Genomic DNA, 16,282 nt, shown 5'->3' with positions numbered 1-16,282 from the left:
CGATTCCTGGTCCTGGCGTTGTTGGTTGCATGTCTTCCTCTGCTCTCTCTCTCCCCATATTTCCTGTCTCTCTTCAGCTGTCCAGTTGAATAAAGACAAAAACCCCAAAAATAATCTAAAAAGAAGAACATGTTATTTTGGAAAAGTTCTTCACAATAAAAGTCCCCAGTTCTTTTGTTATTCAAATCTTTTGTTATGAAGAAGCCATCTCAGATTTACTTACAGGCTACTACTTTTTGACAGCTGAACTCACAGAGACCCAACTTCATACACTGGCGCTACATGATTTTAAGGTTTGTTTTGTGGAGAGAGGGGGTTCTAGTTAAATAATATGCATTTGAAAACAAAGCCCCTTTAATTATGTTCTACTGTGATAAAGTACTGTTACAAAAAAATCTCTGTGATATGATTTAAAGGCATGTCGTGTGGCTCTAATGTGACGATAATTTTATTGCATTGATGTTTTCCATTAAGCAGCCGTCTTTGCTTGTGTTAAATTCTCAGAGGAAATAATGTGGATCCTGAAAATTTTCATTGTTTGATTTTATGTCAACAAGCAGACTTGGAAAGATATTTTATGACACAAAAGCTAGTGGAAGAAAAACAAAGGATTTAGAGCTTATTTTAAAAAATAAAGATTTAATAAGCATCTTGTTATGTTCACTGGGCTCCATAAATTCCAAAAGCAACTCCAACTTCTGCTGGACCACTTCAAGCAAAAATTCAAATGACTCTGCTGGTGCGTATAACACATGCAGGGCTAATGGGGAGGCTGGGCGAGCACTTCAAACACCGGCTTTATGGTAAATGTTTGGCACGGCACACACACATAGAGAAGGTTTCTCACATTTTACTTTCGATCTCCACAAACAGCTTAAACAGACTTTGAAGTGCGTTCCACTCGTCCATTAATGGGAAACATTATGCAGGCAGTTATTTGCAGAAAGTCTTTGCCAAAAAGCTTTACATTAGACACTCAAATCTGAAGAGTGCACAGACACAACCCTGCTGTGGACAAAAAGCAAACTCAAGAGAAGGAACACACAGATTTTTTTTACTTTAGATTAATGCTGTGCAGAGAGAATGAAACATTAACCAGGTTATTGACCTTTTATCGTGCCTTCCAGAGCAGACCTAATGAAGAGTCCTGTGCTCATTATGGGTGGAGGAACGTGGTGTAATTTGAATGAGGTTTCATACTGGTAAAAGGCCCAGTTCTCCATCTGTGACAGTCTGGAAGGAAACACAGCCTGCGCTATAATGTGCTAAGATTACTTTTCATTGTATGGTATGTGTGGAGTCAGCAGAGGACAAACTGTGGTCATTTTAAAGATAATATTTTTACTGTATTATAATGGCACTGGTTTATGCAAAACACATCTTGTTCTTCAAATTATATTTATTTTACTTGGGGACAATGTAAATTCCTGTCATGGGTGTAACATGACAGTAACTTTACTTGCTTTGTGTCATGTTTTGTGTCATTTTGATTGAATACAGCTTTCTAGACCTCTGCCATGGTTGAAAATCATTCTTTGGAGAAGCAGTCGTTATAAAGCTTAACGTTCCTCAAAGCAGGATGGCTTCGTTTGAATGAATCGTTCCCTTCATTAATTATCATTCATTCTCATGTCTCCCTTTTCCAGCCCTGATACAGCCGACTTCTCACCGAAGTTCTAGACCAGTGGTTTTCAAAGTGTGAGGCGGGCCTCCCCTGGGGGGCGCCACAGAGCTTCAGGGGAGGCGCGGAACCATAAACCTGAAAAAAGGTGATTTGCTTTGCGAACCTCTGCTGTGCATTAAGCAAAATGGATAGACTTATAGTTACTATAGGAACTATGATATAGAGGAGTGTGCCTCAACCCTCAACCAAAGAGCAAAATTGTTCAAAAATACCTTTGCAAGAGTCACAATCTAAGAGGTGAAAAGTGGCAAAAACAGCTTGAAGTACAAATAAAAATAGGTTAAAAGTGGCAAAATGGTCAAAAAGCAGCAAGAAATGGGTGAAAAGGGGTGAAAATGGGGAGAAAAAGTGTAAAAATGGTCAGAAAGTTGCAGAAATGGGTAAGAATTGACCAAAAATGAGTGGAAAGTGACTTAAATGGGCGAAAAGCAGTCAAGAGTGGCAAAAATGGGCAAAAAATAGGAAACAAGTGGTATGTAATGGCAAATGGTAGTTTAAATGGGTAAAAAGTGGCAAAAAAATGTGAAAAAGGGAAAAAAATGGCAAAAAGAAGAGGCAAAAATTGGGAAAAGGGAAACAAGTGGTATTTAATGTCGGACGGTAGCTTAAATGGACAAAAAGTGGCAAAAAATGATTAAAAAAGGGCAAAAATGGGATAAAAGCGGCAAAAAGACGTCGCAAAAATGAGTAAAAAAATTAATTTAAAAAATGGATATTTACTGATGAAGGGTGGCTTAAATGGGCAAAAGGTGAAAAAGGGCAAAAATGAGATAGAATTGGAAAAAATGGGGGGAAAGTGGCAAAAAGAAGTTGTGAAATGGCCAAAAAAATATGAAAAAGGGTATTTAATGGCATTTTAACTGAATAAGAGGGAAAGTCAGATGTTTAAGGACATTTGCAAACCAAAATATCCAAAATGTTAAAAATGTTTAAAGATTAGACAAAAATGTTTGAAATGTTTTGTTTTGTTTTTTTTCTCCATCCCAGCCACCTCTACTGCATCTCATCTGTATCCTGGTCCAGGTCCTTGGAAGTCAACTCCACATCCCTCCATTATCAGCACCTCAAAGCCGTCTCACCAGTGTCCAAAATTAGCTCCTCAGAAGTCTTCTCTTTATCTTTCCCTACATGCTTCCATCACCAGTGTCTAGACTCCATAAAGGGAGGTATCCTATCTTGCTGTTGGCCTCACCACCCTGCAAGTACATGACCACATCACAAGAGTCCATTCACCAAAGACATTTCTCATTTCTGATCTTGTAAAATACATTTTTGATCACTCTTATTAAGTCTCCGTGCCAGAGCCAAGTGTACCATGCTTTAGCATGAAATGGAATACTCATATTGGTCAAACAGACAAGACTTTAGGGGTTAAAGGGAAAGGGAAATAAAAACAGCGTGTTTGCTTGTATCTCCCTCTATCCCCTCTACAAACCCAGCACCGTTTCAGCAGTTTGCTGTTCACTACGAGTCTGTTTCTGCTTCAGCTTTTAGCCTGGAAAGGAAGTTTTTCCTTGCCACCAAAGAGTTGCACATCAGCAAACTCATCAAGCATGGGGTGATGAGTCCGCTCAGACAGTGTGGAGTTCCAGTTATCTGAGCATATGGATGAAAGTCACAGTCTGTCAGTCCTTGGCCTTGCTGGCTGGACTCCTTTATGACGACCTCTCTTTGGCACATTTTTGAATATTGTTGGCAAGACCAGGTGTTTAATGCTGATGTGCTTAGGAGGACGGGGTTGGGAAGGATTGGCTGGTTGGTACAGGAATGGCAGCTGGGCTTTTACGGGCACCTGGTGTGCTTTCCAGGACCTGGTCCAGCTGACTGCGTACTAGGTGCCAAGGACCCAGTGGGATGGTACAGACGCCTCAGAGCAGACAAAGCCCCGTGCCCACCCAAAGATCTCTGGCGCCCCCCCGGGGGATCCAACCCCAGGTTGGGAACCAATGCTCTAGATTAGTAGAACCTAATTTTCACAACCTCAGATAGAGAAGACAGGCCATCACGCCCCTGCTGAAATCTCTGGCACCCATCCAAGGGTGCCCCGGGTTGGGAACCTAGGGTCCACACTATAACAGATAGAAGGCATTCCTTCTTTGTTGTATTTTAACTTGCTTTTACCCACTGGAGGTGATATCAGGATGGAGAAATGTTATCATGATGGGCATGTCTTCAAAATTTATCTCCAGAGAACAACAGTCATCTCCTCTTTACATCACTGTTTTCCAGTGTTTATAGGAAACTAGTCCCACATATAGACAGGCAGAGAAATGAAGAGGTATTTAGTGCGTCTAGAGGATATTTTAGCTGTGATTTAAAGTGACTGAATGACAGAAGTTTGTTTGCTCTGGGACTCTGAGTCTCTCTTTCCTCCCTGAGGTGTTGAAGACAGACGGAGCTCAGCTTTTGTCTCCTCACACATTAATCCTCGACTGCTCCGTCTGAAACCTGACGTCTGTGCTCACACCTGTGTGTGTCGGTGTTGTTTTTTAGTGACTGTGGATGATTATCCAGTTGTTTCCACTGCTGTGGATCAGCTCACACCTCTGATCTGTTTGTTATGTTTGTCTCTTCAGAGATCCACAGAGAAGACAAACAGATCGGGAGCTTCAAGGGTCAGCTCACAGACACGGAGACAGGTGGGCACCTTTCTCCAAAACTTTGAGAAGAATTCCTTTAATACCTGAAGTGTCAGACTGACAAAGGTAGGAGAGGTGTACACTTCTGACCACAGTCATTTTAATATCTGAGTGCTGTCATTTAAAGCGAGCCTGTTGGTTTATTCACTTTCTGAAATAGCTGTCCATCTCGGCTAGTTCCTCCCTTTACTTTACGTCTATGAAATTGATGATCAAACTAGTATTTTTATTGTCCTGTTGTTTGATTTAATTCCTGGGATCCTTTCCACCATAACCGCATCACAGCAATCCCTGACTGCAGAGTGAAGTGCTAGCTCTGATTGGCTAACTGTGCACAGGTAATGTAGCGTGTTACACTGTGTTACCTTTGCACGCCCTGCGGTGAGAGATGGACTTGGTCATGTCTCTGTAGTAACCCTCCTTGCAGTAGTGACAGTGGCGTCCAGCTGTGTTGTGACGACAGTTGAGGCAGACGCCACCGCTCCTCCGGCCCGACAGCTTGTACAGCTCCATGTTGAAACGACAGCGCCGGGCATGTAGGTTACAGTGGCATGCTGGGTAAAAAAAAAAAAAAAAAGAAGAGAGACATTTAACATGGATGTATAAATTTTTGAGATCAACAAGATGTGATCACTCTTAGATAAATATTTAACTTAGATTGAAGTCTAACAAAAAACACAATGGAAACACTTATAAAAAAGCTTTTTAAATGTGTCAAGGGTGCAGAGGATACCTTTCATAATTACATGTTGAGATTCAGAAACAGATTTGCTTTATTGGGAAGTTTCCTTCGCAGCAGGAGCACACAAAAGAGTCTGCCTATCTTAATCCAATGACAAGGCTTTGTCCAATTCTTTCTACAGTCTATGGTGAAAACACTGACATCTAAATGTGACAGATTTTTGGATTTAGACTGTTAGAAAGGGTTTCACCTCTTCCTTGGCTAGGTTTAATTTGGCAAATATGTGGACTGGGGATGTTGCCGGCCCAAAATGGGGAGTTACCCCGCCCCCTTAATGCTACAATGATATAAAATCACAGAGCAGTTCATCTCCTAACAGTCTGTTATTAGCTGATGCCACTGCCTTAATTGAAAGTTAACAATCAAATAAATGCTTTTTTTTTTGTTCATTGTGAGGTAAATTTACCAAATCTATCAGCCACAGCCAGGTCTGTGGATCATTTAAACAGTCTTACTCAACCCTGAACCAAAGAGCTGAATTGTTAAAAAATACCTTTGCAAGAGCCACAATCTAAGTGGTAAAAAGTGAAAAAAGGCTAAAGTGGCAATAAAAATAAATTAAGGGTGGCAAAATTGGCCAAAAAGAAGCAAAAAAGTGGCAAAAATGGGTGAAAGGGGGCAAAAATGAGCAGAAAAGGTGGCAAAATGGGTGAGAAGTGACCATAAAATGTTTTAACATGGAAAAATGGTCAAAAGCTACAAAACATAGCAAAAAAATTAGTGAACTAGAAAAGCACTCGGAGAGCGCCAATGTGCCCCCTTAGCCCTATCTCCCAATAGTGGAAAATCCTTTAAAAACATTCCCGGATCCAGACGGTGATCCAGATCACCCCCAAAATCTAATTCACCAATTACTGCCTCCCGGTGGGGTGGAGACACAGTGAGGCAAAGCACTGGCTTGGCTACGTGTGGACTGTCATGGCGGAAGCACCCATGGTCTCACCAGAGGACTGAAAGTCATGGCAGAGGGTGAATATTCCTCTATTCCTCCCAGCATTGTGAGTATTCTCACTACAATCCGCTGTCTTTCTCTCTGTTACACTCCGACTTGTTTCCTCGACTGGGCGTGCGTCTTTCAAATTCTATAAACTCCAAAACTTTGAATAGAAAGACACCAAAAACATGCTGCTGGGATTGAAGTTACTCATGTTTGCCATCTCCTGGTGTAAAGTGGTAACAGCGCAGACCTCCACCATTAGCCCTATCTCCCAATAGTAAAGAATCCTTTAAAAAGTTCCTGGATCCAGATGGTGATCAGATCAGTCCCAAAATCTAACCAGTTCTTCCTTATGCCATTTCTGATATTTCCTGAAAATTTCCTGAAAATCCGTCCATGACTATTTCAGTTATGTTGCTAAAAAACTAACAAACTAACAAACAAACAAACGAACCCACCCGATCACATAATGTCCTTGGCAGAGGTAAAAATTACTAAAATGGCAAAAATGGGTGGAAAGTGGCAAAAATAGGCTAAAGCAGCAAAAATAGATTAGAAGTGGCAAAAACAAAATGGAAAAAGGGGGTAAAAATTTTCAGTTAAGGGCAATGAAAATAAACACACAAAAAAATAAAAATTGAAAATTAAAGCCTGCTATGTAAGTCTGGAAAACAAACTGATAAATGTGACTTGCAATGGATCATTTCTGAGGTCGAAGCTTCCCTTTTGAAGGTCTTCTGGGGAATAATATTTCAAGTTATATTTGAAATAAAATTTAAAAAAAGGCTTAAAAGATTCACAATCTTCACAAAAGAGCCACGCATTGAGTATCACTGATATAAAGCATCATAGCAGAGATTTCAGCCAGGAAACAGACTTTGTCTAGTCTCTGTCACAGAGCCAGGCCGCTGCGCTCTGCTCATAAGGTCAACATAAGGTCAAGGGGCGGGCCAGTAGCGTAAGTGCTTTCCTCCATTCAGAATGTAGAATTTTTCGTGAGTTGGCGTGGCTTCAGCTCATTCAACAGACACGCCCACACCATGTTCAAGCAGATTTTACTGCCTTAATTTTTATGATTTTGAAGTTTAACTTTATAAATTTGAAAATATTTTATCTGATTGAAATTTGCCCTGGGGGTACATAACACAATGGCTTATCATACAACAAACCTAAAAACATATTTATCACTTAACAGGGTCTTTAAAAATAATATTAATACAGAGAAGTCAAAAAATAATTAAGATGTAGGACTCGTTTCCATATAAAAGGTGGTTTAGGTATTAACTAGAAAAATATAAACATTAAAAAGGCATTTAATGTCATTTAAAGAATACTGAAGGTAAAACAGGCCTAAAGAATAGATTTTTATGGCTTCAGTCTGTTACGGCAGTGTTGCGTGTGAAAAATATGTTTTCTGCTTCCATCATTTCTATGTCAGTTGAAGAACTTGAAACTCTGAGACTCATAAACCGAGTCTTTGGTTGTAAAACAGTGAAGCTTTTCTCAGCTCTTAAAAAACTACAGTTTAAAAAGTATGAGCTTTTATACGACCAAAGCCAAATGTAATAGTCTTAGGCTCTGAGAAAGTGCATTTATTTGACAGACATCACAGAGTGTCCTGTGAGTCCGTCCGACCGAGACAGAAACAGATGGCTTAGCTCAGCTCAGCTCGGATCGGCACGTTTTGGTCTGGTTTGAGGTACTCGGTTCAGCCTCTCTCTCTCTCTTTCTCTCTATCTCTCTTTTGGCCACCTGCTTGTGAATTTAACCTCTGACCCATGGTGATGTCAGGCAGGAAAACTTTCTTCCGCTCTCCCACACATCTGAGCATCTGCTGATTTATTGTTATTACTATTTTCACTCCTTTATTCCGACCCAGGTCCACATTTCTCACGCACTCATCGACTGCCAAGATATCAGGCTTTAATCGAGGGTTTTTTCCACTAGAGCCTTAAATTAGTCAGTGTATTTTAAATTTCACTGAGTACGGCATTTCCTCATTGGCCAACCAAATGATCCTGATTAATGCCACAGCGACAAAAACACAAGTCTTAGACACCCTGTGTTTGGTAATGACTTGTGCTAAATGATCAAAAATCACCAGGAGACTCCTGCATACTGCCTAAACTGCATAAATATTTTGGCTACTGAAGTATATTTTTCTGTTTTAGACAGTGTGGAGGAGTTTACCTGCAAATTTTACAGCATTTATTCCTCTCCAGTGTTTTAGTCTTTTCAAATAGGTGAAGTTCTTCAAAGCTTTAGTACTTTTAGATACTATAGATCATTAAATGATTGCACTCAGTATTGAATTATCAAGCATTTCAACAACCTTAAAGTCTAGATTTGGAAGAGGTTGCAGTGACTGAGTAAAATGAGGAGTGTATCACGTACGTGAGCAGCCCTCACACCTCCTCACATTTCCGTAATCTCTCCATCAATCGGCCCGTCTTCCTGGTATTACACAGAGATGAAGGATAAGACCCTCACATATGTTTCACCTTCATCAGGAGTCTGAATCACGTACGAACACTCTCACACCTGCCGTAGGAGACTGAGCCGGCAGGTGGTGTGGATTCAGAGACATACACCCCTGTATGGGGGTCCGCAGGGGCCCACACACACTCACAGAGGTGTTTGGCAGCTGTCACGGGCTGATCGAGCACACTTCCCTCCCCAGAGACAATCACACACACACTTTAGCGGGCTTTAAACACACACTCTCACTGCTCTCTTATCCCAGATGTTATCTCCACTTTAGAGCAGCACGGTGGAAAATGTGACCGGTGTTTTTTCATGAATAGGAAATGAAACGCTCCCCGATGATGGCACTTTAGTTTCATCTTCATAAATATTCAATCAGATGTGTTTATTATAACACAGCAGCCATCACTTCAACAAACACAATTACTCCATAAAAATGCAGACAAACAGCTAAAGTGGGCTGAAATGAGATATTTTGTGATTGAAGATGAAGTCAGTGAAAGGTAGAAGGATGCACTTTAATGTATGTGTGGGGTATTAAGAGAAATGCGCCCAGCTGTCTGCAGGCTCCTCTAATGAGCGCTGTGCTATCTCATCCACACATCCTCGGTCTGCTCACACACTGCAGGAGTCGTCCAGCAGGGACTGAAACTCAGAGCGGCAATAAGATTTGTTTAAGAACAACAGGATCCAAAAACTCTATCTGACACCATCAGGCACAAGCTAATTAATAAAGACTGTGCACCTTGTTGGGCTGCTTTGGAACAAATCATCATAATTAGTTGGATTAACATTCAGATCATGATTATCCAACCTATTTGGATCAATAATCAGAATAGACTTCATCTATATCCTCTATAAAGTAGTAATAATTACATATGTATACTCTGCTGACCCTCACTTATATTACTCCAGAGTCAATCAGATCCTTGCACAAATTCGCCATCATGTCATATTAAGACACACACAGTTTTTCCAGACATGCAGTCTCAGCACAGCTGAGAAATACACAGACAACATGGCAGTAGCTTCATTTACTTGTTGCTTATTTTGGGTCATGTTGGTTGGATACAGTTCAATAAAGCCCAAAACACACTGGCGCCACAGCAGCGTGGCACATCATATGATGCAGCTCAAGTCCCACCCCTAACAAGCACTTGCAGCAGCACATCAACCTGGAATTACGTGTCCTACTCCAGTCCACCAGGTGATAGGAATGTACCTACACTACTTGCCAACCACCAACCAGAACAACAGAAGAGTGTGAGCAAGCTTTATTCCCATACAGCAGGGATCATCAACTACATTTGTACAAGGGCCAGCTTTTGTGCATACAGGCATGTTGGGGGCCAAGTTTTCAAATAAACTAAATACATGTTTGAAATGGTCTAATTAACATACTTTTGTTTAAATATTTTGTTTCCTTTCATTTGTTTCCTTGTAATTTTCAGGCTCTAAAAGTGAGATCAGTCCCTATATCGCAGCCGGCCACAAGGGGGCGATTGAGATATTTCAGCCGAATATTTCTGTGACTGATATGTCGACTGTCACTGGGTTTGACGCTAACATGCTACGTGGTTATAAGTGGGAAAACCCAAGCAGGAAAACTGCACTCCCAAAACGCCTAAAACCAAAAGTTGCCCCAGGAAACAGCACTTTTTCTCAAGAATAGAGAGATAAATACGTGTTTAACATGCATCGTATTTGCTAGTGATGGCTGACAGGTGGAATTCTGAAAAATGTATGGTCATTCCTGATAAGACTTTTTTAAAGCTCAGTAGTAGCTTTTTGAGTTGTTTTTAAAGCTGTAGTGAGTTTATCAGAAAAAATACCACAACATATGTTTTTTCTTCTGCACATATCCTGAATTTGATCATGTTCTGGGGGCCAGATAGGAGAATGCGAGGGCCTGATGTGGCCCCCGGGCCGCCAGTTAATGATCATTGCCATATAGCCTTGTTTAATGCTTTTAATCTATTTTACAGCCCTAATTCCAATAAAGTTGGGGCATTATGTAAAATGTTAATGTTAATGTTAACTAATTAAATTGGTCAATTGGCAACAGGTCAGTAATATGACTGAATATATAAGGAGCATTTTAGAGAGTCAGAGTCAGAATAAAAGATGGAGAAAGGTTCACCAAGCTATGGAAAATTGCATCTTAATGTTTTGGAAAAATTTCAGAAAAAATGTTTCTAAACGTAAAATTGTGAAGCCTTTGAATATCCCAGTCCACATCTACAGTCCATTATATCACAAACAGATTCAAAGAGTCTGGAAAAATCTCTGTGAAAGGACTAGACTGGAGGTCAATATTTGATGTTGTTAATCCAGGGTTTCTGAAGATCCCTAAAGTCTTAAATTGGACTTCTTGAATTTAAGGCCGTAAAAGTCGTCTTATTTTCAGCAAGGAACATTCCTAATTATAAGAAATAAAATACATGGTGGTAGCAAACAACAACAGGATAAAGACATTGAAATCAAAGAGTTCCTTCATTCTTGGTAAATATCACTATCATATACTCTTTAAAAAAGGCATTAAATGTGCCAGAAATGGTTAAATGTGGGTGTTTATGCCAAAAAAAAAACCTCTTTTCCTATATGGTTTGACATTTCATTTACAGTGCCTTTAACCAGATAATTCAGCTCTGTCAGCTGTATCGAGAAATCTCACATGCCTTTCATTTTTGATCGTTTGCCACTCAAAATGTGGTATTCATTTTTAGCACCTCAGGGTTTACACAAAGTCTTAAAAAGTCTCAGGTAAAAGTTAACCTTTGGGCCCACAGAGGCCACTGCCTAAAAAACAGGCATGATTCTGTTCTTGAAATCTCTGCATGGGCTCAGGAACACTTCCAGAAGTCAGTGTCTGTCAACACAGTTGGCCGTGCCATCCACTAATGACAGTAAAAGCTGGATCATGCAAAAAGAAAAGCCACATGTCAACAGGATCTAGAAACACCGTCTTGGTCAAAGCTCATTTAAAATGAACTGAGGCAAAATGGAAAACTGTTCTGTGGTCAAAAGGAATCAAAATGTCAAATTCTTTTTGGAATCAATGGATGCTGTGTCCTGTGGACTAAAGAGGAAGAGGGAACATCCAGCTTTCTATCCTGGCTCTGTTCTAAAGCCTTTATCTCTGATGGTATGGGGTTGCATTAGTGAATATGGTGTGGGAAACTCACACATCTGGAAAGACACTATCAATGCTAAAAGGTGGATGGGGGTTTTAGAGCAACATATGCTCCCATCATGACGTCTCTTTAGGGACAGCCAAAGCTCATTTACAATGGACTGAGGCAAAAAGGAAAACTGTCCTGCGATCAGATTAATCAAAATTTGACTTTTCATCAAGAGAAAACATTTGGTGTATCCTAAAATTAAAACTGCTACACAATGGTGAACATGGCCCTGTTTTCCTGCTTTTTTTTAGATGAGTTACTGGCATCAAATTCAAAATGAGCTAATATTTTTCATGAGATGGTAAAATGATGTTGTTTATGTTCTTTTGTGGATTAAATGTGTTTACGAGATCAACAGTCAGTTACATTTTTAACACAGTGTCCCAACTTTTTTGGAATTTAGGTTGATATGTTTGAGCCCAGAAAACAACAGAACTTCAGGCTGATCAATCTTCTATAAATCCAGGCTCTAAGTTTTTTATACTTCAGGTAAGTTATGTGGTTTTACGGCGCAGTGAGTTTATAAAACTGTGATTATACTGTGTGGAGAAAGGTGTCATTTCTGCCTCTGCTTTCATTTGGTTTGGAGGACCTACTTAGAGCTCTGCTGTTCCGTCTATTTCTGTTTGAGAGCTTTCTATCAGGCGTAGCGAAGGAAGCACGCGTGGTGAGTGTACATACAGGAAGAAAATTACACATCCCACATGTTGATGGAGGCGTTTTCTCGCTCCGTCGGCACAGGAGAGCACCCTTCAGAAACAATCAAACGTCTGACTGTGATGATCGCTGATGAAGTTTGGTTCTGGATGATTGGAAGGATTCAGAAATTTACAAATCCTATCAACATTCATCAAGTTCAAAAGCATACAGTGTGAGTACAAGAGGGACTGGAGTGACAGCGTGTGTGTGATGTGTGTTTAAAAGAATGCAGCGCGCTCTCAGAGACGCAGAAAGATGGGATTCCAGCACGTTTGTTGTTTATTCAGGATCAGTTCCTCTCTCAGAGAGTGTAATCCTGCTCAGTGTCTCACATCAGGAGCTGACGATGTCTCCTCATCAAACAGAGTCCAAAACAGCTCAGGGAAAAGACAACAAACAGCCCGGCAACAGATCACACAGCCATATTCTCATGACAACAGTTGGTTTAGAGGAGGGAGAATTCAGAGACGTACAAAGACAAACTCCAGGAGTTAGTCTGTGTCACCTATGTGCTCCCACTGTTGAAGTTACATCAAACACACTTGATCTAAAAGCTCTTAAAGCATATAGAGATTACACAATGCTTGTATAACACCTGAACAGTATGTGGGTGATGGTGAGGAGTGTCATAGAGTTCTTTATTACCCATCAGGTAGATGTGCTCTTTTTATTTTACTTTATTTCAGAGAAATGAGCTTCCCTATCTGGATTGTAGCCGATGAATTATAGAGTAGAAAGTAGTAAATACAGGATGCAATTGAATAATAAATGTAAAGTAAGTATGCTTTATATCACCTTAGACTCGCACCTGAATAAAGGAGCTAAAGCTTTAAGGTTTTACACTGTTTCCAGTGTATTTACAACACCATTCCAATGAAAGGTGTTGAGTTGCACATCTGATTCCTATGACCGTGTTGGATCAGCTCTATAACTGCCAAATTCCACACATTCCTCGTCTGCAGCATCCTGTCCACGTTCACTCCAAAGCAAATCTCTCCCTTTCTCATCAACCTTTGTGAATCCACAGCCCAATGTGCACTGCAGCTCCTGCATGTGCCAGAAGTGTCACTCCGCTCTGCTCTATTTGAGATAATTATCAGTGGAGTCTGCTTCCAGTGCAGATTAATCCACCTGGAGCAGAGTGACCCAAACAGGATAACAGAAATTGGAATATGCACACCATTGTACATGACATCAACACAGGAGGCAACATCTCAACTGTGGACAAGTGCATTAACATGGGATGGGATTTTACACCAGTTCCAGCCAGGGACGCGCGCAGTTAGCTGGCTAAATGGCTAAATACAGACATCAAATTAGCTTGCACAAGTTTAAGAATTACGCTAAACTAATAATCAATAACTTTTTAATATTCATGAGGATGAAATCCTGGTCAAATGCTCTTTTAACCCTTTATCACCTACCATAGAAGGCAAAAACAAAGACAATGTGAAACTGCACTCAATTTGCAAAAGAGCATGTTTATAAAAAATAATCTATGTACAGAAGTGCAATCAAACCTCTAAGTGTGCAAGATACTTATGAGCATACACATGTTTGCAGAAGACCATGTTCAAACACTTAACTCATGACCTGCAAGAAAGCAACGCGATAGGTTCTGTGCAGACAAAACGTCATCATGCGTCATCACGTACACGTAGACTAGGATTTGCTGTGAAAGGCAGCAGTCCATAGCACATTATATTGTTTTTTGATGTGCGCTTTATTCCACACTTTTTTGCAAAAGAAGGGAGGATATTTCTGGAAGTAACAGTACTCTGGGACACAGTGAATTTGAAATATGTTAGTGTTACTCCTCCAGTTCCGGTTAAAAATAGAAATGCATGATCGCCGGCGATACCGTAGGTCTTAAGGGGCTACGGGTGCTTTCACACTAGGGGCCACAGTCCCGGATCCATTTGAGCCTATAGTCCAGTCCGTTTTGGTCAGTGTGAATGCAAACCAACCATGCTCGAGTACGGGGCCTGGAACCTGCTTGGGGAGGTGCTCTTGGGTGCAGTTCAAGTAGATTCTGCAGACAGTTTGAATGAGATGTGAATGCAAATGCAATGCTTCCCACCTTTCTATGAGGCTGAGCCCCACCACCCTCCTGAGTAATCTCCTTTTGAACCCACGATCCCATTCTTTCTGTCATTACCCAGAGTTCATGACCATAGGTGAGGGTTGGTACGATCGACTGGTAAATTGAGAGTTTTGCCGTCTTGCTCAGCTCCCTCTTTGCCACGACAGCGCAGTACAACGTCTGCAGTCTCATGGTCTCTTCTACCCTCACTCGTGAACAAGACCCTAAGGCACTTGAACTCCTTCACTTGGGTAAAGGCACTCCCCACCAGGAGGGAGCAACTCACCATTTTCTGACAGAAAATGCAACAATCATTGCAAAAAGCCTAAAAAGTACCATGGTATAAATTTCAAGTCTTATTGCCCCTCTCTAGTCTGTAGCTGCCGATGAGTACTTTCCCTTCAAGTAAGAGATCATTTACAAGTTTTCAGATGCGTTTGATGTTTTCAATTGAGCAACTAAGGGAAAAAAATTGGAATCACCTTTATGGAATGTTTGATCACCTTGGCGTCACATAAACATGAACATCAGACCACATGTGGGCTAATATGAGACTGATTTAAAGACGGTCTGCTTTGAAAGAAGAGACGGATGGTTTATACAAACATGTGAGCAGGAACGAGCGGAGTCAGTGGAGGTGACGTGGATTTAATGAGACCCATATTACTGGTCTGGGGATGTTTGAAAATGAAAATTTGCTGCACCTGCTTTTGTGCTGAGATTTGTTTTTGGAGACATTTCTATCATGTCATGTCTTTGTCTATATCCGACTCTTAGTGTTGTTCTTCTGAGACAGAAACAGGCCACCAGCAGACATTTATAACATCAAACGGTGGTTCCCTCTTCTTTATTTAGAACTATAGGTAAATATTGAGATCATCTGCTGTCATGTTTGGTTTCAATAAAAGGTGGATGGATGATACCAGACCTCTGAAGCTTGTTTTATTTGAGTAAACTGTCATGTTTCCATGCACTCGATTCAGAGCTGGCCCGAGGCATAAGCTGCATTAGTGGCTGCTTAGGGTCCCAAGTAAGCTTGGGCCGGCCCTGACTGTGTTGCAACATGTTTTAAAGGTAGAATGACATGGTTACAAAGATTCCAGCTCAACTGTATGATTTTGACTCACTTTAGGGTCCTGACCCATGGATTGAGAACCTCTGCTCTATGCATTGTCTGTTTAAGGTGACTAATATTCAGTGTTTTATGGTCATGTTGGCAACATGTGGTTATGGTTGGAGCAAGTTTATGTCCTGGAAAAACACAGAGACGTGTGCAATAACTTCTTGACAGAACAGGTTTTTAAACATTAAACTGAAACCGCAATCCTTCTCCCAACTTTGACCAGGATGTTTGACTCTACATGGAGCCTGGCAGAGAGCTTTAACTGAGTATTAGCAGCAGTTTGAAAAAGTATAATTATAAAAATTCTCTCTCATTGCGTCACGTTGATATAAATATAATTGATTGTGCCATTCACATTTACTAAACTGTGTTTTTCAGGCACAATTAAATGAAAATTATGAGTAGTTTTTCCCATATCCTGGGCATCATGGTGCTAAAATGTTCCGGGGTACCAGTTTCCACCCAAACCCTCTGGACCAGAAGCAGATTCTTCTTCTGGTGATTAAAAGTCGTGCATGCTTGTGTGAATGTGTGCTCCTCATGTGACACTTTGTCTGCAGGGAGTGTGGGAATGAGTCTCTCCCTTTGCTCGCCTTGTCTCGCCGTGCAGCCTGCGGTGATGTCATGTGTTGGGGGGGCGTTCCCTTTCCTTTATGAGGGCGGCCCTGTGATCTCTGGTGGAGATCAATTAGCTGAGCAATCAGCCCGC

General features: G+C 40.9%; 1 protein-coding gene across 1 annotated transcript in view; it reads right to left on the bottom strand.

The window, feature by feature from the left end:
- ntn1b (netrin 1b) overlaps positions 1-16,282 on the bottom strand; it is a 78,286-nt gene that overhangs the window by 27,999 nt on the left and 34,005 nt on the right. Inside the window, exon 3 of the mRNA XM_041778010.1 lies at positions 4,689-4,877. Coding sequence (XP_041633944.1) covers positions 4,689-4,877 — 189 coding nt within the window. The remainder of the gene's footprint in view (positions 1-4,688; positions 4,878-16,282) is intronic.

This window comes from Cheilinus undulatus, linkage group 21, assembly GCF_018320785.1.
Source record: "Cheilinus undulatus linkage group 21, ASM1832078v1, whole genome shotgun sequence".
In the NCBI taxonomy this organism is placed as follows: domain Eukaryota; kingdom Metazoa; phylum Chordata; class Actinopteri; order Labriformes; family Labridae; genus Cheilinus; species Cheilinus undulatus.
The sequence above is the reverse complement of the archived record's forward strand: the minus strand, read 5'-3'. Positions and strand labels throughout refer to the sequence as shown.